General features: G+C 51.2%; 1 protein-coding gene across 11 annotated transcripts; it reads right to left on the bottom strand.

Annotated features, from left to right (window-relative positions):
• Nucleotides 1-753: 753 nt before the first annotated feature.
• Nucleotides 754-16,693, bottom strand: TPD52L2 (TPD52 like 2). 11 transcript variants are annotated; one of them, XM_053958462.1, is made up of 12 exons: nt 16,584-16,693; nt 16,055-16,194; nt 14,767-14,915; nt 13,895-13,954; nt 12,376-12,435; nt 8,285-8,386; nt 7,241-7,279; nt 4,407-4,433; nt 3,987-4,028; nt 2,703-2,751; nt 2,573-2,621; nt 2,399-2,489 (listed from the first exon to the last, which is right to left on the bottom strand). In XM_053958462.1, exons 1-11 carry the CDS (start codon nt 16,600-16,602, stop codon nt 2,586-2,588), a joined length of 723 nt encoding a protein of 240 aa, XP_053814437.1. In that variant the 5' UTR covers nt 16,603-16,693; the 3' UTR covers nt 2,399-2,489; nt 2,573-2,585. The 11 variants fall into 11 exon arrangements, with proteins under 11 accessions (XP_053814433.1, XP_053814434.1, XP_053814435.1 ...); XM_053958458.1 differs by lacking the exon at nt 2,573-2,621 and having other exon boundaries at nt 754-2,489; XM_053958459.1 differs by lacking the exon at nt 2,573-2,621 and having other exon boundaries at nt 754-2,489; nt 16,055-16,167; nt 16,584-16,691.
• Nucleotides 16,694-26,566: the final 9,873 nt, after the last annotated feature.

The raw sequence follows: 26,566 nt of genomic DNA, 5'->3' as shown, positions 1-26,566 counted from the left end.
ATGTAGTTTTACCTAATGAAGTGATGTAGGGAAAAATACCCCCAACCTTCAAAACAAACACCCAAAGCCCACAAAACCAAAACCAAACCCTCATCACCAAGCAGATGTCCCAAGATTAGCTGGGCATCCTTCCTCTGCAAACAGCACACTGAGGATCTCTGCTGGCCTCTCCACATCCTATTTGCCTGCTCTGCACTGCCCTTTTAAACTTGGAGACAGCAGCTCCCAGCTCCAGCCACCCATCCACGACTCCCCCGTGCCGTGCTGTTCGACTGCCAGAGCTTCCATGGAGGCGACTGACTCCCTCAGGTATCACGCTGTCCAGCCACGCCAGCACCACAGCTGCAGCTTTTCCACTTTAGAAATTTCACCAGCCTCAGCTCCCACTGCCAAGGTTACTGCTGGGACTGCAGCCCCACACTCCCAGCTCAGGAAAAGGGCATGAGGAAGTGTGGAATTCACCTGCAGCACCAGCCATGGAGTTCGCAGCTCCCCAGCCCAGAGGAAACAGCTTGGGAACAGTGTCCAGTATCTTGGAAAGGAAACATCAGACTGTAAATATTATTTAGTACATTCCTTCGTGAGAGAACATCCACAGAGCCAGCAGATAAACCAGAGGGATAGGATGAAATATTTCACTTGCTTTTTTGCCTCAGGCTGCTGCAGGCAGTTGGTATTTACCTGACGAGTTTATAACATCCACTCAAGAGAGGATTTCAGTGCTCTTAAAACAAGACAAAGACATTCACCCCATTTTCTCCCAAAGGAATTCTTTATTGACACATTTCCTCAGTCTTTATCTTAAAGAGAAACCGTTCCATACCCAAGCTCCTGCAGTCCCCATTTCACTGGCTCTGTTGCTCACAGTTCCAGTCAAACGAGGAGTGCCCGTGAACGACACTCTACACTCCACCTATGGCCTAGCACATCTGCCCACTAACATCTCGTCCCACGTCCCCAGGTCTGCAGAGGGAGGGGAGCAGGGGTGGGGGAAATGGATATTCATCAAATCAATGCCAAACTTGCTTCTCTAAAGGGTCAGAGGCAGTTCAGTCCCTCCGGGGTGATAAACCACTAAAACTACCCAGATATGTACATAAGTTTAAAGACCTGAGTAAGTCCCATTTCGCCTCTAAGGCACAGAATTGCTCACTCTAGGTATTTCTACGTGGAGGCACCTTGCCTAGAATAAGATCAAGCCTCTAGGAGAAAACTTGGAATTTGTCAGCTCCTGAGCAATGAAGTTGGACATCAAAAGAGCAAAACATCCAGCCCCTGGAGGGACTGGGTGAGCTCTATGACTCTCTGCCAGTTTTGTAAACTAAAATTAGAGCTGGGGCTTTCAACTGAGAAACCCATCCAGTCACAGCCAGATGTACCAGCTGGAGGAGCCCTCAGAGTGCAGAGCAGAGTCCCTCCAATGGTATCCATATTCCAGCCTTCAGAAATTCCTCCTCCAAGAATGAAGGGATAAGCTGAGAAGGGAGAAGCAAGTTTCATACACTCGGGAAACAGAGTGCACCACTGAATTTAACACAAGAACTGGCTTTATAAACATGCTGCTATGACTGCATGATGCAAAACTCCAGTGCTCAACAACCAGCTTTAGAACCCTTGCAGTCTCCTCTACAGAAAATGAATCATAAACAAGTAAAGCATAAGTGATGTAAGGCTTGCAGTTCAGCTTCAGAGTCCAAGGGAGCATTGCCCTAATATGCGAAAGCTTTTTTTTTGTTTGTTTGTTTTTACGCTTTATTTCTTTAAAGTTCATTGCATTTAAAAATAAAGATTCTTAGTTTTGTTAAAGCTAGAGCATTAGTGTAACAACGAGGCAGCTGCTAAGTGAAGTTCACCTTTTAGGAGCCCAGAAAAAACCCCAACTGTATACCCCATCTACCTGACAGCTCCAATGAGAGCCAGAGAAAACAGTAACAGGAGAAGCCTGGGAGCTCACAGAGTAGCCCACACAGAGAACAGAGCCAGAAGCTGAAGCTAAGGTGCCCATGCACTTGGCTTCTCCAGTTACTGCCCTCCTCATGCTGCTCAGGGCCATGTATCTGCTCCAAGCCATGCCAGACAAGGGAAAACTGGTTTCATCCACAGCAGTGGCATTTCTGAGCTACTTTAAGGAAACTCCAGCTTACACGCTCTCCCAAAAGGACAGCAGTGATACATTTAATCTACAAACTTTAGTGTAAAATATTATTTGTGTACAAAACTTTGCATTCTCTTTATTTGACTTGGATCCAGCAGCAGTGTCTATGAATGAAGGATGGATCTCTCCAGACTGGCTCTCAGCCCCTTCTTGGATTCGCATGTTGTTGCTGTGGTGAAGGTTTGGGAGGGAGGGGGCTCTTCCAGTTGTGCACAGCTGTGCAAAGCCACATCCAGGCCTAGAAGGGAGCGTTGTCTTGTGGAGTCTTGTCCCCAGCTCCAGAGGGGGAGTGGAGGCCATCAGTGCTGTTTTCCCTGCTGCCCACCACTCGGGACTGGAAGGAGAGAAGAGAGTGAGGACAACAAGAAAGCAGCACTGGGAATACCAAGTCAATTCCCCCTTGTCGAGGTCACCTACTGTAGCCAAGACTTCACATATCTGAGAGGCCATTTGCCCGAATACTAGTCTACAAGAAAAACATTGCAGAAATTAAAGTTTCTGCACAAGGCTTCACACTCTGTGTTTACAAGACAAAGCAGACTGTTACCTTTATGGTCCCAACTCTATCTTCAAAGGACTTGAAGGTTGCAGAATTCCTTGAAGAAAGAAGAGGGGAGAAAAAAAAACAAAAAATCAAGACATGTTAGCTCTTAACCATATCAAATGGCACAGTGTGACTGGGCTCTATGGCCATTCCCCTGCAGTGACACCATCACCCAGAACACTTCCAGCTCCTCACAGCCTTTGGCACAAATCTCTCAGGCACACTAGGCATGAACACCACATCCGAACTCCGAGGAAAACATTTATACCACGTGCTGTCTGCTCAATTGCTCAAGCTAAAGTGTTGAGGGAAACAAGTCCTAGTTTACTGGGGAATCAAGGCACATTTAAGTAAAGAAGAAAACAGCTCTCAGCTTTAAAAAACTTCCAACTAAAAACATTTTGTTTTAAATAATGGAAAGGGAAAGCTGAGAAAGGTTTAAAACAAAGGCTTCATTTTCCTATATCGCATCCCATGGGGAGAAGGGGAAGGGCCAGGTACCCGCACCTATCAGCAGTTTTATTTCTACAGGGGTGATCATTTGCATCAGGAAATGCTCACAAAAATCACAGCTTAATAAATTAATCAGAGCATTTCATATTTCCAGCAAAGAAAACCAGGTCAGTTGTTTGACAGCCCAACAAGCTGCTTCGCTGGCGAAGGATTTCAGGGAGTGCTCTGTACTGAGCATCCAGACCAGGCAATTACTCATAGAGCTGCTCCCCCGGGCCAGGCTGCGGGAGCGCTGGGAGATGACTCGCCTCATCTCGGTTATTTTTGTTCCAAGGAATTGCTTTAGATTTGCAGCCATAAAACAACCTCTGCTGATCTGGAAAGAGGATGAACAGAGAGAGTTCTGTGGGCCTTTCCAGCCCTGGCAGTCATTTCTCCTGCATGGAGATCACCAGCTAAGGCACGGTGAGGAAAGGCTGAGGAGAGGGTTCCCGTTAGGATTCACCTGGGTGTCAGCAATGGCTGTGCCATACATTGTGGCAGAACTGTAATCCTGCCCTTCAGGGACCTCTGAAAGCTGCAAGCTTCAACCAGACTTTGGTACAGGTGCAACACTTCACTTAGTCCAAAAAAAGACAGGTGCTAATGACCTTAAGAGATACTAAAAAACCCTTTAAATAGTCAAACTGTAGGCCGTGGTTAATCCATGCTCGGAGAGGGGCCTGCTCGAGAAAGGAGCTGCTTGTCCAAGTCAGAACAAACCCGCCAGCAGTGATGGAGGCAGCTGTCCTCCCCCCAGCCCCACTCAGGAGACACAGGCACGTGCTACATTACCTCATGGCTGGCATACTTATCGAGTGGCGGATGGAGTAGCCGCTGCTCGGAAGCATTCGGGACAAGGAGGAAAACGTTAACGACAATTTGACACCGTGCAAAAAGCAGCCTAACCCCGGGTCTGAAACACTCACTGTCCACACACTGTCCACTGCTGTGGACAGCCCAAGTGCTAGGAGCCAGCCCTCTCTCCCCTTATTTAACAGCTGCAGCCCCGAATTTAGTTTCCCAGACACAGGACAGCCAGTATTTAACTGCAACTGTGATACAGAAGTCAATCCCAGGGCATTGGTTTGTGGTAGATTTCTCAATCTGTGTCAAAAGTTTAGGCAAGGCTTAAATAACCATCTTCCCCTTTAAGTTCTGCAAGGCCCTGGCACAGAAACAAATGCTCTTTTAGAGCCTTGAAGAGTATCTTACCTAAGGGAATGTGAGATGGAGTGAGCCCTGGGAGAGGCCACAGGCAGCAGAGAGAAAAAGGAAGGAATGGTCAGGAACTTGCACAGAGCTAAACACCAAACGCGGGGACACGGTCACAGAATCATGGGACAGCAAAGTCAACTACCCAGGAGGAAGCCTCTCAAAATAAATCACAGGAGCAAGCAAAAAAATGCTTTTCATTAACTCCAGATAAGCTAAGATGTTTCTCAAAGAACATTAACAGCACCTACATCAACTTAGAACCTGGCTGGGGAGGGGAAGGAGTAGATGTGCAACAGAAAACCAAAACATTTTACCTAACCCCGTCCACATGTTTTTTTAAGCTTTTTTTTTTTTAACTGAAGGTTTTACCAAGCACAAGTTATATTGGTAGAGATACCTCCTTCCCCCATTCCCCCCTGTGGTCTCTCATACAAAGACAGCATTGCTCAGACTTCTGGTGAGGACTTGAGTAAGGGCAACCTGCAATGGATACCTGCACTTTATCTTGCCAAGCCTGCAAATCTCAAAGTCACAGTTCAGAGAACAAATGCACTGCAGGTTATTAAAGATAAGATTAAAGGTATCATGTTTAGCCTGTAACTTGGTTGCCCATTTTTAAGATGGGATTTTGCAATGCAGTAGCATCTCAGCAGTCTGAAACAACAGACTGAGGTTTCCTACTTCTATTAGGAAGATTACCAGGATGCTCTGAAGGAGCTTCTCCTGCCAGAGCAGTGTTTTATTCCACTTAAATATAATTCTTCTGCAGTAGGAAGCAGTCATGGCAAGCTGGATGTGAAGTACTTGGCAATGAGTACAAGGGCTTTTCCTCACAGCCAGAGCGAGGATGTTGGGCTCTGTGCTTTCACTTCCCCATATATCCAAGTCACCTCTTTTTGGCAGGGAAGATGCCTTGAAATGCTGCCTTTGCATGTGAAATAAATTAACTTTCTACTTACTCTTGCTTAAAGGAGAACAACACAGATGACACATCCATGCACCATGCTGCTCCATACAGAATACCACGAGCACTGGTTCCTTGCTCAGTATCTTGGCATGGACCTAGCAGTAACCCTTTTCCTCCTTCCATAAGGATTGAAAGTTTACATAAATTCCAGAATCTGCAGACACTTTGGATTCAGGCTGACATTTCATAATGAATTTGCTCGTAGCATTATGTAAAGCAGCAAACTTCATCAGACACCATGAAGTGCACAGGTGGACACAAACCCACAAAGCAACAAAAAGAAAACACTTCCAATTTTGCAGTTTACTGGCATCAGTAAAATGCAGGAACAGAATGTCTAAAAGCCAATTTACTTTTTAACTGTAGGTGGAGATAACAGAGACATCTGAGGTGGAGATAACAGGCCAAGATTTGAAAAAATCCCACCCACTAAGTACATTTCCTGCCCTCAGAGCATTCCAGTAGAGCATTAATGCAGCAAGCACACAGTTACAGCATTAACTTCCCAAGATTACAATCCACACATCAAAATTATTTTGACCAGAATACAGCAAGTCTAAAGATTTAACATGTTACTTGTATTTAAAAACAATTTGGTCCAAGCATTTTTAATGGAATTAGGCCCACGCCCTCGGTGTATTGGAGGCTCTGTCCCATTCATCAGGTCTTCCTTGCATTTATCAACCGGTGAAGGCTGACTAAACAAGGAAATCCCCTCTGTTATCTCAACACCTCCAGTGCTGGAAAATAAACTCGCTTTACAAGTGAATTTGTAGTGTAAGAAGGAAAAAAACAGAGTACAGTAATGGAGGTCAGTGTAGGCTACAAGGCCTGTAAGAGAGATTCTCTGGGAACAGAGATCATCCCACTGGTTCAGAGCAGTGATCACAGCAATACAACAGACTTCACTCCTCGTCAGCTCTGATCACATGTCAGAACACCAGAGTTCACCTGGCACGGGTGAAAAGTGGGACAGCTCCTGCAAAACCTTATGCTCAGAGTTAAACCTTCTCCAGTATCAGAAACAGGAAGACTTGGATGCAGCACAGGAGATAGAAGTCTGTTTATATATGCAGAGAAAAACTAAAAGTCTTAAAAAAAAAATCATTACTGTGTTCCCCCACAGGGCCACATATACAAATCCTGCTGAAATAACTTTGGCAGGGAATCCCAAATGATAAAACAGAAGCTGCCTGTATTTCATAACACCTCACCCAAGGTATTAGCTATAAAAAGGAATGCAGATATTGAAGCTGAGAAAAAACATTGCTGCAAAGGCCTGGCTCGTGCCTGGGCCAGCTGATTACGTGGCCAGCTGTGACAGTGACTGTGCCAGGCCAGCTCTGCCATCAGGAAAGCACCCCAGTATCCCCTCCCTCCATCACCTGCTCCTGGGATGGCACAGCTGCATGGCCTGCATTCTCCCAGCTCAAAAACAACAGGCAGGACCAAGCCTGTCAAAACAGCTTCTGCCTGTGGCAACCCCAGTTCAGGAGTTCCCCGTGTGGTCCCAAAAAAAGCACAGTTCCCATTCCTTTGCTGCAATAGCCCAGCCAGACTGCAGAAACCAGACCCCAGGTTCATTTATCAGTTTGGCAAAATGTGTTTCCACCACATCTTGTGCCAGTTTCTGCTGTGATTACATGAAAGTCTCTTTTTCCATCAGACTAGGGAGTTTCCAGGCAAGAAAAGTTACAACTTGAATGCTGGAAAGGGTAGGAAGCCAGCTAGTCCTCTGCCAAATTCAGTGATGTGAGCTTCTGAAAACACCAAAAAATACCCTCCAGGAACACAGTAACTAACTCACTGAGGACAGAACCAGAATAAATCAGTACTATGTGATCAGAGGCCAACAAGTTCTTACCACTCGGATACTCCCAGCCACAGTGGAATAGGAAATTCCCTACAAAGAATGACAGCTACCCATTCAATCCAAGGTCTGAGATACATGTTAAATACAAGCTCTAAAATTTCCTCCTTAGTAACCTAGACAGGGTGTTTAGGTTTCTTTCAAATCCAAGAAAAACGTGGTCAACAGAATCTGCATGGAAAATGTGGATGTTACCATCAGTGGAGAAGAAATCTTTAGCTTAAAATTCTGTAGAAATCTTTAGCTTAAATCTTTAATCTTTAGCTTTAAGTTTACCTGAGGAGCAGGTACCTGAGGAGCACCAATTTTAACCTTGGGCTTTGTACAGCTGAGAATCTCACAGAGCAAGAACCTCAGCCAGGAGAGCCTGTCCCTCTTGCCAGTTTGGAGAGGTTGAAATTTGTAATTATTTCAGTGGTCATCTACTTAAGGAATGGAGATAAGCCCAACCACAGAAAAAAAATTTCATGTTGTCATAATCTTCTGAATCAATTGATATTTTCCAACCAACATGACACAACTGTGCCTGGAAGACATGCTGCCCTTCTCATGGAATGTCAACACCCAGGGCTTGAAACCACATGGAATGCAGCAAACAGACTTTTCCCTTTTTGTTTTTAATCATAACAGAGCACAGGAGGGATGACCCTTCTCTAATCCAAAGCAGAAAACACACCTCCATAATCCAGTAAGAAATGGAAAAGGGAAATTTTAATTCTATTTTCTTACATATGATATAAAAGCTGCAGTGAGTGCACATGATGGTAAAAGGGGAAAAGCTGCTAGAAAATGTTTGGTTGGCTCTCCTAAACCAAACTTAAATGCCTTAGAACAGGCTTATCCCCTCAGTAAGCCTTCAATAAGAGTTCAGTCTGTCCTAAACTACAATGCACAGGGCCACACAGAAGGTGGCAGTCCATCAACAGCAACGTGCTGCCAACTAAGCAGAAAAATGGAAGAAAGCCTAGTTATTGTCTAAAGTCCCATTCCTGTTTGAAACCAAGATCAAAGCCCCGGAGTGCAAAGCAGAAATCTTACCTCATGTCACCAAGCTTCCTGCTGATAACAGAACCTACATTGGAAAGGGCTGCTGAAGTTCTCTGTCCTGCCTGGGAAAGGGTTTCCTGGGTCTTCTTATAACTGTGTGGAAAAAAAATCATAAATTGAACTAACAAGTTGGATCCAAAAGTGTCCCCCCCATTTTGAAAAAGGACCCCACATTAAAGGAAAGAAGCTGGGTTAGTGAGCTGCACTGACTTCACTGAAAGAGCCACTTCCAGATTTGCATATGTTCAAATACTTGAAGTTTTACAAAAGCAGCAAGTGTAGGATTAATTTTTCCATATGCTCACCTCATACTTTTGACCATATATTCTTAAATCTAACAAATACTTGCTAAAAACCAAAGCAAAACCAATTTTTCACATGGAAGCTCTAATACCTCAGCACTGTAGCCTAATTGCTCTGCAACCATCTTTTCATGTCCTGGAGGAAATAAATCTATTCCATACTATCCTTTCAGCCTTGAGGAAGCCATAGCACTTGTTGTGGAGTTATGTTTTGGAGGAAAGAGGCAAGAAGCAAGACCATCATCACCATACAGAAAAGAAATGCAGGAATCAGCATTAGCTCTACAGCAGCAGTTTAGAAATAAATTAGTAGAGAAGTTTCCTATCAGTTACCATTAACCACAATAGGTAAAAAGTCTAACAGCTTTTATTGTCAGTTGATTATTTGAGTTTATACCTGAGCTGGAGACACTTGGGAACCTTTGTTTCCTCCAGATGAGACTAATCTCAGGAACAAAGAATCTTTGTGTCACTTTCATTAATTCCTTCTCTCTAAACTATTCTACAGTTGATGATTAACATCTAGATTTATGTCATTCTTCAGACTACAAAGAAAAGACTCAGGCTGGAAAACAAGTTAAACATTTTAAACTTTTCTTATTTCAAATATTTCAGCTTGAGATTTTTTTTTTTTTTTTTGCCTGATGAGGACATTTAGGAGAAGGGCATTATAAACAGCCTAATGTTCTGTCATGCCTGAGCTCCCCTGGCTACAAACACCACGGTGACAGATGACTTACTCACACCTCCTTCTCTCCAGGCAGAAGTGCATGGACAGCACCACAGCACCAGAACTGGATTTGAGCAATTCCAATTACAACATGTTTGTTTGCTGGTTTGTTTTTTTTTTTTAATACCACAGCCAAGTATTTCTGAATCACAAATATCCACGAGACTCAGGCAGAACAGGGCAAAACTGCATCAGCTTTTCCTTCCTTCTTCCTGCTTCTCAGAGAGAATTCCTATACCTCCTATAATTCCTATAACCTCCATTTTTCAGACCAATTCTTCTTGAAGTCAACAGCTCCAGAAGAACCTGAGCCTACCCCAACAGCAAGGCCTCAACATTGCCTCTGCACAGCACATTTTTCAGCACCTCAGCACAATTTAGGAGTGAACTGATCAGCACCAAGGCTGCTTGATGTCATACAAGGATTGCCTTCCTATTGCAACCACTGTGTTTGAGGAGGATCTCAAGCCCTGCCTTCAGCAGCCAGGCTCCTCCCTGGCTGAGCCCTGTCATGGGATTTGATTTACAGCTGCCTAACAAATATCAAAAACCTCGTGCTCACCAAAGTATGCAGTGCTGACTCTAGGTCTGCTTGGCACTCAGAGCCCAGCACTGAGGAATGGTTTACAGCCTCAAAAGACACCATCATGCCATTCATACTGCAAAATTCCAGGTGTTATGCCCAGCTCCAGCAGGCCAGAGATTTTCCAATCGTATTTTCCACACCTGACAGCAGAATTTTTAATATAACCAAAGAACATGCACTTGGGTGCTGCTGCTTCTGCCTGAGTGTGCTCCTTCCTCCAGCACAACTGCTTGTGCTGGCACAGCAATCTAGATCAAGGCAACGATCTGGATTAAATGTAAACTTGGAAGCACAAAAAAGGAGCAGCTGGATCAGATGGCCAGCCTAGTCCTGCATCCACAGCTCCCACACACACGTACACACCTCTCTGTTGCCAGGCAGGAGGCAGAGCCAGGGAAGCACAGGGAGATGAGCAGCTCTGTAACCCAGAACTGCCACCAAGACACACATGTGCAGCTGCAGCTGTGACAGCAAAGGATCAGCTTATACAAGGCTTTAATGCAACTTAACTACACACAGCCCTGACCTAGAAGTTGCAACTCTTCTCCTGCAAGTGCCACAGCCTGGTTTTCCACGGGTGTAAATTCACAAGCACTCACTTTCTTCCCTTAGCCCCAGCACAAAGCACAATGGAATACTCCAAATCTGGGAGTAATAAATACAAGCTCTGGCTAATACCCCACTTTACTCACAAGCAATTGGCTGCAGCAGAAGCTGCAGAGATGATCTCTGCCCGGTGCTTTTCATCCTGTGGTATTCAAACATTTCACTGTACTCCTCTCCTATAAACCCTGAGAGGAAGGAGTGAAATCTGCACCCTCAAATCCTCCTTTATCCACTAACACCAGCTTCCTCTCACTTGCTTTCATCCAGCAATCACCATTTGAGCTGTCTGGCTAAAGACACAAACTGTGTTAAGTCACCTCACATTCTGGTTACAGTGAAACTGGAGCTAGGAACAGACTGGGGTGGGTTTTGCCTGTTTATGTACTGCTTGCAGAGGGAAAGTCTGTGGCCAGGAATGGCAAACACCAGGAAATTCCACAGCACACAAAAGCACCATAAGGTCAGGAGTCAGGTCCATTCCCAGTTCACTCAAGAGCCTTGTTAGTTACAGAGCAGAGCAGCATTGAAACAGGAAAGACAATTTATTTGCATAAAAAACCCCAAAACATATGAATAAAACCTCACCCTTGCACTTCTTGAACTTGCCTTTTTGCACTCACTAAACTTTGAAGAAGTAGAAACTCTGATTTCTGAAAATGTTACTGGAATCTTTCAATCCCCTCACATCCCTGTTTCAGTCTCTACCTTGCCAGCACCAATTGTCACTCTGTCCAGTGCCAAAGCAAGCAGGAAAGCTAAGGTGCCACAGCTCTTCAGGCCCTAAGTGCTCCACAAAAGCACATTTCCGCCACACTTCTGGTGCTTATGAAGTACAAGGAAACAGATATAACCAGAAGTTTTCTACTCTAGCAGGCACACCCAGGGAGGGACTCTGAACTCTGCTGGAGTCAGCCACAGTCAGCAAGCACAAAAACCAAGGTCGTTCTACTTGGCAAGTGAAATGGTGACAGTTTACAGCTTCTTAATCTAGAAAACACAGTTGAAAGTAGACCTGCATACTTCAAAGCTTTTTCTGCTACTCCTACACTTTATCTCTGCTCCTCTTTCACCCGTGTTAGGAAGAAAACCGTGCATTCACACATGCTGCTGATAACCAGCCAGCTCCAAGGACTGCATTTTATACCCACTCCAGAGAACAGGAAAAGCTGGCTCACATCTAAGACCTACCTCCCCATTTTAAATCAGCTCAGAAAAGAATGACAAAACCTACCTGCACCCACTCCAGCACTGTAAGGGACTGCCCTACATACATACAAGAAGGACAAAGGCCAACTTCCATAATATTCCTCCATAACTTAGTCCAGATGAGAATTTAATTTCAGGCATTTAGTAAGAGCACGTCTAAGAGAGATTTACATTCAACAACTGGAGTAGAACAGCTGTGAGGTTTTAGCTGTTTGAGTCTATTTGTGGCCCCAACATGACAGGAAGCTGCCCTGGACACTACAGCTCTATTCTCATCAGGTACCACAGTAGAAAGCAAAGCTCCTGCCCCTTGCAGAGCATGTTGGGGTAACAAGAAAGTCAGTCTGGCTATTCCACAGCTTCTCAGCTGAAGGTGTAACGTGTGGCACACGGGTCTCAGCTACCCAGAGGTTTCAGCCAGTTCCTGAGACCAGGCAGGCATTTATAGAGCATCACTTGGAAAATGGCCAGAGGAAAAGCTCCCTCTCCCAGCAGAGGCATTTATTGGGTTAAAAAAGTTAAAAACTAGGAAAGCTAAATGTCCAGGTAGATCTGGTGAAAGCAGAGGACTGGGAGCAGAGGCACAGCACAGTTAGTGGCAGCAGACTGGCAGAGGAAAGCATTTGTTAAGGCTGAAGGTTAAGACACTCACGCTTCTGATTGAGTTAATTTTTCATTCCAGTCCTCCAGTGTGCTGCTGGCTGAAAGATATCTACAAACACAACTGAGGTTAGAGACAGCTCCAAGATTCATTACAGATGCTTCTTCTGACACTTTCCACATTATTAGTGACTCTTTACACTTACAGTATCAGAGGCTTTATTTCTCTGACAACAGCTTCAGCCTCTCTGGTGCAGCCAGAAGGAAAAGAACTGTTTGAGAGGCAGGGAGACACCCAAGCCCCAGTTTCTTTTGTTTAAGCATGTTCAAACACTGAGCACAAAGAAACAAAGCCTGCAGTTTAAAAGCTGTCAGGAAATGAAAAACTTTGCATCTTCTGCTCCCTTCCTACATGTTCTGTTGCTGGTCTGTATTAAAAGCACAGAGCAGTGAACTGATCTTAAGGCCAAAAAAAATCAAACTGCCACACCCAAAGATGTATTTTACCAATATGGCAGGAACCAGACAAACAATTAAATTTTGTTTTTCTGATCTTTAAAAATCATGTTTCTCTATACAAGAACAGTACCTTAAGGGCTGTGACAACTAACTCTGCAGGTACAGAACACACACACTACAGAAGGTGGCTGCTCCCACCTCAGACAGAACACAGAGGTGCTCAAAGGAGGGGACTTATCACCCAGAATTCACTTGCCCCAATTAGGTCAGTGCCACCTTGCCTAATGATGTGATGCTCCCAATTCACATTTTCCTCTTAGCTAAATAATCTCCTTCAACACAAGACAAAGGGAGAGAAACTTCAGCACAAAAAGCACACAATGGCTCCTTAAGTTCAGCTGTGCAGCAGGAATCAATGATTCGTGCCTAATATCAGTGGAGCTCTAATATAATTAAAGAATTTATTCCAGAAGCAAAAGTAGCCAGATGCTCTTTGTCTGCATTTGGCACCTGCTTGGATACACAGCAAAGATTAAAATTCATGGATTTCTAGTGCTGACACTGGGAAAAGGGTCACACACCAATGCAGCAGATTCAGAATCTCATGAACACACTGGCAATTGCACAGCCCCTAATTCCAGCTACGGGGAAGCACCTCCAGCCACTTCTCTCCAATTGGCCATACAGAAAAGCAGCAGTCAAACTGATTCCTACCACATTCATGATGAGAAATAGTTTCACAGTAGAGTTCACTAATAAGAAGCCTGAAACAACAGACTAACCTACCAATTACCAACTGAAGGGAAATTTTGGTCAAACTTTTGTCCCCTCCTTTTTTTTTTTCATACAAAATGTGGTCTGGTAACTGATTGGAATTTTTCTTCTGCAATTGCAAGACCATGACAGAGATGATGGCAGTAACATTTACTCATCTCCTCTGCAACTGAGGGATGTTTCTAGCTGGAAGCCAGGCATGATGGAAGTAGCAATCCTGCTTCACCCTGCCTCCAGCTCCCAAGCAAGCCCTGATGCCTGGGAGAACAAGGAGCAGCACAAATCAGGGAAGGCAGCAAGGAACAAGGAGGTGATGCTGAGGAGCCCGAGGCACTCACAAGTCAGATTGTGTCACTTTGTCATTCCACTCTCCAAGTTTCTCAGATGTTTTCACATAACTAGAAACAGAAAGTGTTAATGAATATAACTTTAATATTCATTTTTCAGAAGACAATGACACAGATTCCAGTGACAAATGAATAACAGAAATGGGGCAGGGACAGAGGAGGGAAGATGAGGAAAAGGAATGAATAAACAGCAAGATGAACAGCTCAACAATCTGCTCTGCCTTATCACTGTCATTAACCCCAGTTAAGTTACAGGAGACCTTTTAGCCTGAATGATGTCCATGGGCACCCAGAGTCCCTGACACCCAGTGCAGGGACAAACTTACGTCAGGGACCCTCCTTTTAGCACTGTCAAGCACAGCAGGGACCATACCCTTAATGCCTGCTCAGGAACAGTCCCACTTCACATATTTAGGACAAGATGACTCTGGTGAAGCACACCAATATCACAGACTTTTTTCCTAGGAAGTGCAGGTTTTTAATTCAAGCTATATGACCCAAGGAATGCTTCTGAACTGGCACAAGCTGTGAAACTGCTTGCACTTCTCTTTGAGCCTGAGTTCAGAACAAGGCAGCAGCTGCCTGTGCCTCAAAGAACGAGCAGAAATGGGAAAACTGAACCAGTAAGTGTGATCCAGATCTCTAACACCATGGGAAAGAGCAGCCAGCAACAATTTATCCTGATCACGGATATGGAAATCCAGCTTATGCAGACACAAAAAGGATATTTTTAAGGTGTCTTTTACTCCATAAACCCATCAGAAGAGAAACCTCCCGCCACTCAAAAGAGCTCTGGAATACCCTGCTGGGAAGTGTCACACAGAGCCCTAGTTAAGCACAGGTGTGTCACAGGCAACACTTACGCGTTGGAGACTTGGACATCGTGCCAGCTTTTGGACAGGTTTTGCTTTAACCCATCCAAGGGAGTCAGACCCAGCTTCCTCTTCAGCTCTCCACAGTGCCTCTCTTTGGCAGCCAGAACTTGTCTGAGAGTACCAATTTCTTCTTCAACCTTAGAGAAAGGCAGAGGTTTGTCTCAAATCACAGTTTAGTTAGAAACCATAAATTAAAACAGATTTTTACATCCATTGAAACTAGCAACATTTCATTAACATTAATTTTAAAAACTGGGAAGAACATCAGATGAATTATTCAACTCAACATGAACTGTGTTGGAATGGGAGGCCACTCAGACTTCACCTCCATACAAGTCACTGGACTGGTGACCTAATAACACTGAGATGAACAGAACCCATTCCTTGTATTGTAATTTCAACAGTAAACACCATTCAGTCACCAAACCTTATTAACTAAGATTTTATTTTATGTTTCTTTTCCTCTGATGTCTTTAAAGCAAAGAGTTCTTCCTCAGAGATCTTTCTTACAACGCTTTCAAAGCACTCTGGAGCTGTTTCCAGGTAGAGTGGGTTCATTTCTACCTTTAGCTGCAGCTCAGCAAGCCCTGCATGAGCACCCAGAGCAGCAAAGTCCTCCCCTGCCACAACCTGCAAGTCAAAGAACCACCACAAGATTCTCACATGAAGGAAAGGACCACGGAGAAAGAGCTGCAATTATCTTCAGCCATGTTTCCGACAGAAATGATAACCTGACCTTTAAACCCCAAAAGATGCTCAAACTTTAGGATGTTACATTGCAAACCCTCAGCTCTTCAAAAGCATATAGGCACCAAAACCAGTTGCCTGTAAAGTGTAATAAATATTTAAGAGAAAAAGGTAGGAAGAAAAGCTCATTATGTGCTCAAATGTTTCAGTTTCCTAAGGAAAAATGGCTTTCTTTTGCTTAGTATTTGCCTGAAGTGTTTTCTGGCTTCACATGGAACTAAAATCCTACACTGAGCTCATGGCATCAAAAGCCACTTATTTCCTCGGAGCTCTAAATTAGGCTGTTCTGGGAAAGAGCAAACAACACACCACAGCGTTTGAAGTATCTGCCAGCTTTGTGCATTTTAACAATTACCTCAGAGACCCAAAGGTAACACTGCAAAATTAAAAACCAAAAAAAAAAAAAAAAAAAAAAAAAAACAACAAAACAAAACAAACCCCACCAACAAAACGCCCAGTCCTGCCCCTGTGGCTCCTGTTTGTTCCTTCCCAGCAGAACACAACCGGGGCACAAGCCAGCCCCCCTTACCTTGGCGAGCTCGGCTCGCAGCTCCTCCTCCTCGGCCAGAGTCAATCCCTCGGGCGCAGCGCCGCGGGCCGCGTTATCCACGGGAACATCTGTCATGGCATCCGCCAGCAGACCTTTGTTGGGAGAGTTAAGGTTGATATCTGTCGCAGACAAGGAGCAGAGGGCACGGAATAAGCAAGCGGCAGGCGCGGCGCGTTATGCAAAGTAGGGCGGGCGGGCGGCAGAGCTGCGGGAAGGGGCTGCGCCGGGGACGGGAACAGAAACCTCCGCCGGAGTTTCCTCCACGGGCATCCATCGGAACCGGCAGCAGCACCGGGCATTCCGCGGCCTTACAGCTCCTGCGCCCGGCACCGTGCGTGGGGACGGGGCCCGGCGCCAAGGAGAGACCCCCGGGGCCGCTCCCCCACCGCCGGGGCCGCGTCCCCCATCACGGCAGCGGCAGCTCCCGCACCGCCGTCCCCGGGCTCCCCCGCGCCCGGCACCCCCCGCCACCGGGCGCCCCATGGCCGGAGCAGCCCCCGGCCCGTACCCTGGTTCGCGCTCTCCATGGCGGCGCCCCGGGCCCGTCCAGCCGCCGCCGCCGCCGCCGCCCCCGGTGACGCGCTCAGCGCGCGCCGCCCGCCCGTTCCGGGGAGGGTCGCGGGCACAGCGCGTCACCGCCGCGTCGCCACGGTGACGGTGACACGTGTGTCGCTGCCCCCCTGCACCGGACACGGGGGTGACGTCATGGAGGGGGTCAGCGCGGCCGGGCGGGGCCGGGCGGTGCCGTGAGCGCGGCCGGAGGGCAGGGGGCAGCACCGGCACGGGGCACCGGGACAGCGGGCACGGCCCAACACACCGGGCGGCACCGGGACAGCGGGCACGGCCCGACACACCGGGCGGCACCGGGACAGCGGGCACGGCCCGACACACCGGGCGGCACCGGCCACCGGGACAGCGGGCACGGCCCGACACACCGGGCGGCACCGGGCGCCGGGACGGCGGGCACGGCCCGACACACCGGGCGGCACCGGGCGCCGGGGAATTCCCTGCCCTGCTCTGTACGACTCCCGAGCTCCGTTCCCCGCCCCAGCCTCCCACCGGGCTCGTTAATTGGCGCTGATCATTCAGCACGGTGACGAGCCGCGTCCCCTCGCCCCTCCGGGGCTGGGGCTCCCGTTAGGGCCGGCGGTGGCTGCCGTGCCCGGAGCCTTCCCGGCACCCCCAGCCCGCCCCGGGTGCCCGGTCACAGGGACCCCCCGCCCGCTCCCGGTGTGCAGCTGCAGGGATCGGGCCACTGCCCGCTCCAAATGTGCCTCAAAAAGCGGATTCTCGCGGTGCCACCTGCAGTGACATGGACGGGGAAGCGGCGGCAGGAGGGGAGGTCTGGCCCGTGCCTGCTGCGGGCAGAGCTCGGCTCTGGTGACAATCTGCTGCTCCTTTCGGAGGGGCTGGGCGTGGAGTGGGAGCCCAAACCCGCCGGCAGCACAGCCTGCAGTTCTACCTGGGTTTGAGACCTGCGTCAAGGCACAAGGAAGCCCTGGGCTGCTCCGCTCCCAACTATTTTGCAATCCCTTCCTTGGAAATCCCACTGGGCTGGGGCCTCGTTTCATTTTCAGAGCCTTTTCCCCTGTCTCTTCGGGTTCCCCGGGATGAGGCATGAAAAGGGAAGTGAATATAGATGGGGAAATGGAATTTGTCACAGCCCTTTCCATCAGCACCTTGGCCACCCGAGCAGAGGGTTAGCACCCACAAGAGCTCCTGGAAATGCCCTTCCTGGAGCACAGCACATGACCCCCATCTGCCTGCTTGGCCTTGGAAGGACAGGGAGCATCTGAATAGCTTAACTTTTTATTGGGGGATTTTTTGAGGGGTTATTGTGAAGTTTGAAGCCTTGGTGCACACCTCATTTTGAAGCTGAACTCAGTGGAAACCCAGGGAGTGGCCGAGTGCTGAGCCCATGAGAAAAATCTGGATTTTTCCAAGCTCACCGGAGCCTGAGTTCCTGAAAATCTGGCCCCGAGAGGCGGCTGCGGCAGGAGGGGCCGGGAGGGCTGCAGCTCACAGGGACTGCCGTGGCCTCTGCCAGCTCTGCCAGGCACAAATCCCACTGCCAAGTCCAGCCTCCCTGAACAGCCAGGGATCGGGCTGTGCCTCATGGGATTGCCCTCCAAAAATCCCCTGCTCTAGCAGCTGATTTCCCTCTACCTTCAGGCGCTGGCTTTAAATTAAATGTGTCATGGTGCCAACTTAATCGTTCCCCAAACCCCAAGATCTTGAAGGGTGTTGGGAAGTGCAGAGCAACCCTAAATTTGGGGAGAGGGGAAAAATAAAATCCCTTTTGTGTTTTCGGATCTGCTGGGGCTCTGTCAGGGCTGGGCAGTTATTTGGGGGGCGAAATGTGGAGGCGTTTTGTTCACCCTGGCAGCCACAGCTCTGCACCCTCCACCTCTCCTCGGTTCCCTTTTTGCTGCCACCGGGATTTTTGCTCGGTTGGGTTTTTTTTTTTGTTTGTTTGTTTTGTTTTTTTTTTTTTTTTTTGCCGTTTGCTAGCGAATGCAGAAATGTCAGACATGGGGCGAGTTCCCTTCGCTGACGCCCTTCCAGCCGTGTGGAGGCGGAGGGGAAGGAGGGGGCCATTTGACAGTCTCCTCTGGGATGTGAGTGGCATCTCCCTGTGCCCAGGCACACGTGTCTCTGGAGAGCGCATGTCGCCGGGCACCACGTTGTTTTCCAGCCCTGAACTACAAACCACCCTTTCCCAGCAAAGCAAGAAATTGCGTGAACGGCCACGCACACGAGGAGCAGCACTCGTGGGCGTCCTCGGCCACCGCAGCTCCCGGGATGGGGATGCTCCGGGTGAGCACCGACATTCCTCAGCTGCCAGTTCCCGGTGTCTGCGCCGGGCTCGGCCAGGCGCCGCTGCTCCGTGGCTTCGCTGGAAGCCGCCGCGTTCTGGGCTCTGTGCCCCCTTTTAAAGCAAGCCCTGACCTAGATTCCCTCCCTGCCCGTGCACAGCCGCCGGGCTCTGCTCTCCCGCCGCTCCTCCCCGCGGCTGGAAGGGGCCCAGCGGAGCGGGCCGGGCTCCTGCTCCTTATGCCAGTGGCATCCGCCCCGGCGGAGCGGGAGCGAGCCTGCGCCGCCTGATACAGCCACTATCGCCCTTTCCCGGCCCGGCGCGATTCCCGGGCGCCAGGTGTTAATGGAGCATCCCCCGAGCAGGATATCTCTGCTCGGCAGAGATATCACCGCCCAGAGGCAGCGGTGATGGCCCACGGCCAGCCTTTGGCTCTTCTTGTCCTCCCCCCACGGCAGTGCTCCCGTTCCCAGGCCCGTTCCCTGGGCCCCAGGCATGTCCCACCCCTCGGGCTGACGCTGAGGACAGCATCAGCCGGGGGGTGCAACGAGGAGGGAGCACAGCTGGATGGCCTCCTGCAAAGTGTGGGTGCAACAGTACCCTGTCTGTCCATCCCTGTGTCCACCTGCCCATCCATCCATCCATCCATCCATCCATCCATCCATCCATCCTTCCTTCCTTCCTTCCTTCCTTCCTTCCTTCCTTCCTTCCTTCCTTCCTTCCTTCCTTCCTTCCTTCCTTCCTTCCTTCCTTCCTTCCTTCCTTCCTTCCTTCCTTCCTTCCTTCCTTCCTTCCTTCCTTCCTTCCTTCCTTCCTTCCTTCCTTCCTTCCTTCCTTCCTTCCTTCCTTCCTTCCTTCCTTCCTTCCTTCCTTCCTTCCTTCCTTCCTTCCTTCCTTCCTTCCTTCCTTCCTTCCTTCCTTCCTTCCTTCCTTCCTTCCTTCCTTCCTTCCTTCCTTCCTTCCTTCCTTCCTTCCTTCCTTCCTTCCTTCCTTCCTTCCTTCCTTCCTTCCTTCCTTCCTTCCTTCCTTCCTTCCTTCCTTCCTTCCTTCCTTCCTTCCTTCCTTCCTTCCTTCCTTCCTTCCTTCCTTCCTTCCTTCCTTCCTTCCTTCCTTCCTTCCTTCCTTCCTTCCTTCCTTCCTTCCTTCCTTCCTTCCTTCCTTCCTTCCTTCCTTCCTTCCTTCCTTCCTTCCTTCCTTCCTTCCTTCCCTTCCTTCCTTCCTTCCTTCCTTCCCTCCTTCCTTCCCTCCTTCCTTCCCTCCTTCCCTCCTTCCTTCCCTCCTTCCTTCCATCCCTCCCTCCCCATCAGAGTCAGCCCCCACTCATGGTTACATCCCTGACCTTTCCTTGGGTCACTCACACACGCTAACATTTACCATTTACCAGGGCACTGGTGGCAAAACACACATTTAAGAGCAAAAACCATCATTCAGAAATGGTGTGTGCACCAGCACCCTGCCCCTGGGTCACAAAGGCAGGAATTGGGAGCTGGACACATTGGAGGATTCCCTGCAATCACCCTGGGAACTGCCCACACCCCCAAAAACCTTTTATAGTTCAGGTGAGACAGATCCTCTTTCCTCATCCCACAGGTGGGAAGGGGGTGCGGGGCGCTGTTGGGGTTCCTCTTTCCCCATCCACCGCTGCTCCCTGCGTGCTGCAGGGCATCACCCGCCCGGTGCTGCCTTCTGCTTTTCTCCAGACCCAAAATAGCCCCCAGACGACAGCGGGGGGATGCCGGGGGCGATGCTTCCTCTTTCTGAGACACCACCGTGGCTGCTGGGGAAGGTACAGGGACTCTCAAGCGGGGATGAGCCGAGGGGACGTGGGTGCAGCTGCTGGGGCTGACATCAGGCATGGATCCTTGCCTGGACCACCCCCACATCTCCCACTTTGCCACCTCCCTGCCAGTGTCGGGGGTTGGTGCGAGCACCCGGACCATGTGGCTGCATCCCATGGTGCAGTCTGGGGTGGGATGGGCTCCTGGCACTCCCAGAGGTTCCCCATGCCCACCTCTCCACCCTAAGTAGAAAGCTGCACCCACGGGCTGCCCAAGGGGTTCCTATTCACGTCCTGCTCTTTCCCAGAAAATGTCAGTGACTCCCTGAGTGGTGGCTGGGCTTTGCCACTGTCAGCCGGAGTTCCCACCACAAACACCCTCAGGAGCTGTGGGACCACTCTCAGCTGCAGCAAGTCAGACTCTTCTCCTCTGAGGCCACTTTTGAAGATCACACCCCTCTGTTGGAGATGGGTCCCTTCATTTCTGTTTTGTTATTCCAGCTCATTTGGCTGCTCTCAACTCTGAAACAGCTCCTGGAAGCACCCAGGTACTCCGTGTCAGCCACCAGTGCTGCCCTGACCGTGGGGTTTCTCTCTGGGCCCCACCTCGTCATCTCTTGTTTCCACCCTCGTCACTGGGAATTCCCCAGCAGCATTTGGGGTGAAGTCGCTCATCTCCGCAGTCGCAGCAGAGTCCAGGGAGCCACCAGCACCATGGGGCAGGAGGGGCTGTCCCAGTCCAGCCCCACGGCAGCACCCTGCTGCCCACAAACCCCTCCCTGTGCCCAAGAACGTCTCAGGGGCATGCAGGGGACATGGAGGGACGTGGGGTGAAGCCTCTGGTCTCAGGGCTTCCCATGCACCCCCAGAATGATGTGCGTACCCGGGAGCGTGCACTCCTGTTGATGCCTTAGGATTTTAGCTTTTATATTTTTCATATATTTGTAATCCTTCAATTCTTTAGTGTATAACTCTGAACTCCATAGAAAGTGTTAGCTACTGCTTTCCCATTTTGGTCAGACAAAACAATTCCTCTCTAGGCCTGGGAATCAAGGACACCTCACTGTCTCAAGCCCCGAGAAATGTAAACAAAAGTGAGTTGAGGGGGCAAACTTGGGGTAAATTACTTAATTACTTGAAACTGTGATTGGAAGATTAACCTCCAATATGCAAAAGGACCAAACTCATAAAAGTGTGAAAACCTGTGACCTGTCATCCATTTTGGGTGTAGCCCCTTGGGGAGGCTTCGTCTGCCCAAAATGTACCTGAAGGACCTTCAATAAATATAACCACTATTTATTCCCTTAATTTTGTCTGGCTTCTGTTTTTAGGTAGCCCTAAAAGGCATCCCCGTGGCCAAGAACGCCTCAGGGGGATGCAGGGGACATGGAGGGACATGGGATGAAGCCTCTGGTCTCGGGGTTTCCCACGCAGCCCCAGAATGATGAGCACACCCGGGAGCGTGCACTCCTGTGGGGACACACGCACGCGTGGGGACAAGGAAGGTGCAGCTGAAGGACCCGGCGGGTGATGGAGCCACGTCCCTCAACCGGGACCTTGAACCCCGCAGCCGGGCTGGGGTACAACAGAAACTTCCCGGAGACGTGGCGTGCAAAAGCCACGCTGCTGTCACTGCAGCTGTGACCGACTCTGGGCGTCAGCTGCCATTCCTGGGAGCTGGGGCAAGGATCCGTCCCTCCCTCGCGCTCCGGAAACGGGCTGGGCAAAAACCCTCCTCCTCCTCCCCGCTTCTGCCTGATTTCCCCTGCCCTGCCCAGGGTTGCTCTGGGACCGGTTTCCCACCCCGCTAACCCTGCCCTGGGATCCATCCAGCACCATCTGCCGCTTGGAAGAGCCCTGTTCCCTAAGCTGCTCTAATCCCTGAATCCTATCTGCGCCCCGCAGTCGGTGTGAGCTGCCGGCAACGAGCATCTCCCCGGCTTCCGCAGCCCACGCTCCCGCAGCCCACGGCCGCGCTCCCTGCGGCTCTCCCGGCTTTTCCCTGCCCATGTTGGGCTGGTCGGGCTCTGAGCAGTCCCTGCGCTGCGGGAAAATAGGAAATGCCGGGAGAGACAAGAGAAGAAAAGCAATAAGGGATGCTCGACGCTGCCGCCTCCTGCTTTCCTTTGCCCTGGGAGCGAGGCGAGCTCCGAGCCAGGAGCGCAGGAGGCAGCCCCGGCATCGGGAGGCGAGAGAGGGGAGAGATCCCCCGGGATCGGGAGCTGGCAGGAGAAGAAAAGGAGCGAGGGGCCGCGGAGAGGTGGGAGGAGGGTGGGGGGAGGTGAGCCCGAGGGTGAAAGAGATGAACGCTGGAGCGGACAGACCCGGCGGCTCAGGAAGCCGGGGTCGGAGGAGCGGGGGGCTGGGGAGGTCTCCCTCGCTCTCCCCGCCGAGGAAGCGCAGGGAAGAGCTTCCCGGAGGATGCCGGGCATGGAGGGAGAGGAAGCGCCGGAGACAGCTGCACAACATCTGGCAGCGGCGCGGCCCCCCGGGACCCCGAGGCAGCCGAGCACGGGGGGGCCGGGCCAGCGCGACGCTTCCTGCCACCCCTCCGCTGCCAGATGTGCACCCCGCTCCCCCCGGCCCTGCACCCCCACCCTTCCTCCCCGCCGGGACGTGCCCAACACCTGCTTCCAGTTCAGTCCCAGTTCGCCGGCGCTCCCAGGACCCCGCGGTCCCCGCAACGCCCAGGGGACAGGCGGTCCCGTCACCTTTGGCATCCCCGTCCTCTGATGGCCTTCCTGGCTCCCGCGGGGCGGGCTGGGGGGAGCGATCTGTGCGGCCATGGGGCGCGTTCCCCTCCGCGGCACTGCGGTGCCCTTGCCCAGATCAAGCCCGGCCATTCAGCAGCCCCGGCCCCGGCCCCGGCAGAGCAGGGCAGGGGGTGCAGGACCACCCCATCCCAGCCGGCACTTCCCACCCGATCCCTCCTGCCCCGAATCCCTCTGGATGCAATCTGTCCGGGGCAGGGAGCTGCCCATTGCGCGGCCCCGGCAAATAGCTGGGTAAGGTTGAACAGCAAGACAGGATTAGCCGCGGGCAGGGAAAATAGCCTCTCCCTTCAAAAATAGCTTCCTGGGATTAAAAATAGCCAGAGGTCCCGGAGCCGTGGCTGCGGGGGGACACAGGCACCAGCTGGGCCGGGCCACCCGCTCCCGCGCCGGGGGACAATTAGGGGCATTATGGAGAGCTTAGGGCTGCTCGGAGCCATCTGGTCACAGGCAGAGCCCCTCGGCACCATCCCTGCAGCCACCTTTGATGACACTTTCCTGTGACACGGGGGAAAAAACCCCGGGGCTGGCTGGGATTTGGGGTGCCTGGCCATGTCCCAGCATCACCCCAGGCTGGGAGTTTCCAGTGCCAGGGGTGTGGGGCAGTCCCCATGTCGTGGGACACCCACAGAACTCTAAGCTGGACTTCACCTACCCCAGCCCCATTCAAGCCACATGGAAACCCCGGGTCAGGCCCCTCCAGGTGATCCCCTGAGCCCTGTGGTGGGGATGGTCCCCAAATCCTGGTTATTCTCCTTTCCAGGCAAGCCATGTGGTGCAGCTGACATGCTGGAGGGAAGGAATACTATCCAGAGGAACCTGGACAGGCTGGAGAAGTGAGCTTGTGCTGTCCAGAGGAGTCTATAGAGATGCTCCAAAAGCTGGAGCACCTCTGCTCTGGAGACAGGTTGAGAGAGCTGTGGGCATTCAGCCTGAAAAAGAGAAGGCTCTGGGGAGACCTTAGAACTTCCAGTACTTCCAGTACCTAAAGGGGCTCCAAGAGAGCTGGGGCCTTTGGACAGGTGCCTGGAGTCACAGGGCAAGGGGCAATGGCTTCAACCTGACAGAGGGCAGGGATAGGATAGATGGGATATTGGGAAGAAATTTTTCCCTGTGAGGGTGGTGAGGCATTGGCCCTGGTTGCCCAGTGATGCTGTGGCTGCCCCATACCTGTGAGTGTCCAAGACCAGCTTGGATGGGGCTTGGAGCAACCTGGGATAGTGGAAGGTATCCCTGCCTGTGGCAAGGGGTTGGAACAAGATGAGCTTTAATGTCCCTTTTAATCCAGCCCATTCTGTGAAGTCCCCAGGGATGTTTTAGGCTGTCCCAGGGCACAGACCCGGGGTTTCCATGTGGCTTGAAAGGGGCTGGGGTAGGTGAAGTCCAGCTTAGAGTTCTGTGGGTGTCCCACGACATGGGGACTGCCCCACACCCCTGGCACTGGAAACCCCCAGCCTGGGGTGATGCTGGGACACGGCCAGGCACCCCAAATCCCAGCCAGCCCCGGGGGTTTTTCCCCCGTGTCACAGGAAAGTGTCATCAAAGGTTGCCAGCAGTTCTTGGGCTGGGAATGTGGAGCTCAGATTTTCCCTGAAAACTCCAGCACAGGCTGAGCCCTGGGTGACACAGCACTGGCAGGGAGGTGGCTGCAGTATCACCACCATTTTGGGGACCAGAGGCAAAGGTGGTCTCAGTGATTCCTTGAGGGACAAGGACCAAAAGCCTCCAGCAAGCACTCTGTCCCTGCACAGCCAGTCCTGGGAGGTTTGACATTTTCACCTCCACCTCCTGTTTTCTGCTCTCCTCCCACCCAGCCCTTGGAAACGGCTCCTATTTCTCTCCCTGTTTTTCTTCCCGCATTTCCGCTGGCTGTGGGCTTTACACAACATCTCCCGGTTGGAGAAGGAGAGCAGAGACCTCCTCCCACTCCGATGGGAGCGCTGGGTGTGCTGCGGCTGGTGGGAGTCTCTCAGGTGGAGAGATTTTAGCAGGAGCCTTGTAAGGAATAAATCCTCGGTCCCTGGAGTCCCAGGAAAGGGCAAGTCCTTGGATCGTGTCGCTGCAGCCAGAAAGATGCGTGCGGAGTGACAGTGGGGACAGCTGGCAGGGAATGGCAGTGTCCCAGTCTGGAGCAGGGACAGCCACCCTCGGGGAGCAACGGGGTGGGGTGGCCGGTCCGTGCCCCCCCCGTTATCATCAGCTCCATCCCTGCAGCCCCCCTCTGCCCCCGCCAGCATTATCCAGCTGATCCCGCTCGCAGCCTCCCTAAGGCACTTACAGGGGTTAAAAACAGCAACTGGCCCAGCCCTGACCCCAGGGGACCCTCCGAGTCCCCAGCTCCCTTGGTGCTGGCACTGACCCATTGCGGGGTGGGCACTGTGTGTGTGTGTGTGGCCCTCCCCATTCCAGGACACCTCCTGGTCACTCCATCCCAGCTGGGGTGGTGAGAGCACAAGTGGGGTGACCATCCCATCACTCTCTCCCTGCCTGCACAGGCAGAGAGACGATGGGTGACATTAATGGGTGCTGGGGGCGCTGTGGCGGGGGCTGTTTGTCTGCTGCAAAGGGTGGCAAGGTGGTGCCACAGCATTCAGCTGGTGCCCCCTTCCCGGCACCCTTCTCCCTGCTTTCCCCAAAATCCCACCCGAAGGCAGGGAGATGAAAGTAGGGTCACGCTGCCCTGCCTACCCACATCCTTCCTGCACATTCCTCTCCCTCCTTCATCTCTCCGGGGGTGCCCGTCCGCGCTCGGCTCCGCAGCAGCCCAGGCTAGGAGACCTTGGCGTTTTCCCCTCTGTTAAAAATAGCCTGAGATTTATTTTCTGGCAGCATGGAAAGCCCCCGGGGCGGCCAAGAGGAAGCAGCCGGGCTGGGGCAGGCAGGGGCGGCGGGGGGAGAGCGCGGAGGGCAGGAAATAACCCCCGGCAGCGGCTGCCCTGGACGGGGAGAAGGCTCAGATGTGAACAGTGTGTGGTTCATGTGGAAACTCCCAGGACAGCAGCCACAGCTCTGGCCCTGAGCACCCTGCACTCCGGCCAGCTGCCAAGGTCGGACAGGGCTGGGAACAACCTGGCCTAGTGGAAGGTGTCCCTGCCCATGGCAGGGGGTTGGAACGAGATGAGCTTCAT

The sequence above is a fragment of the Vidua chalybeata genome, chromosome 17, assembly GCF_026979565.1.
Source record: "Vidua chalybeata isolate OUT-0048 chromosome 17, bVidCha1 merged haplotype, whole genome shotgun sequence".
Classification (NCBI taxonomy): domain Eukaryota; kingdom Metazoa; phylum Chordata; class Aves; order Passeriformes; family Viduidae; genus Vidua; species Vidua chalybeata.
This window is presented reverse-complemented; position numbering and strand designations above follow the sequence as displayed.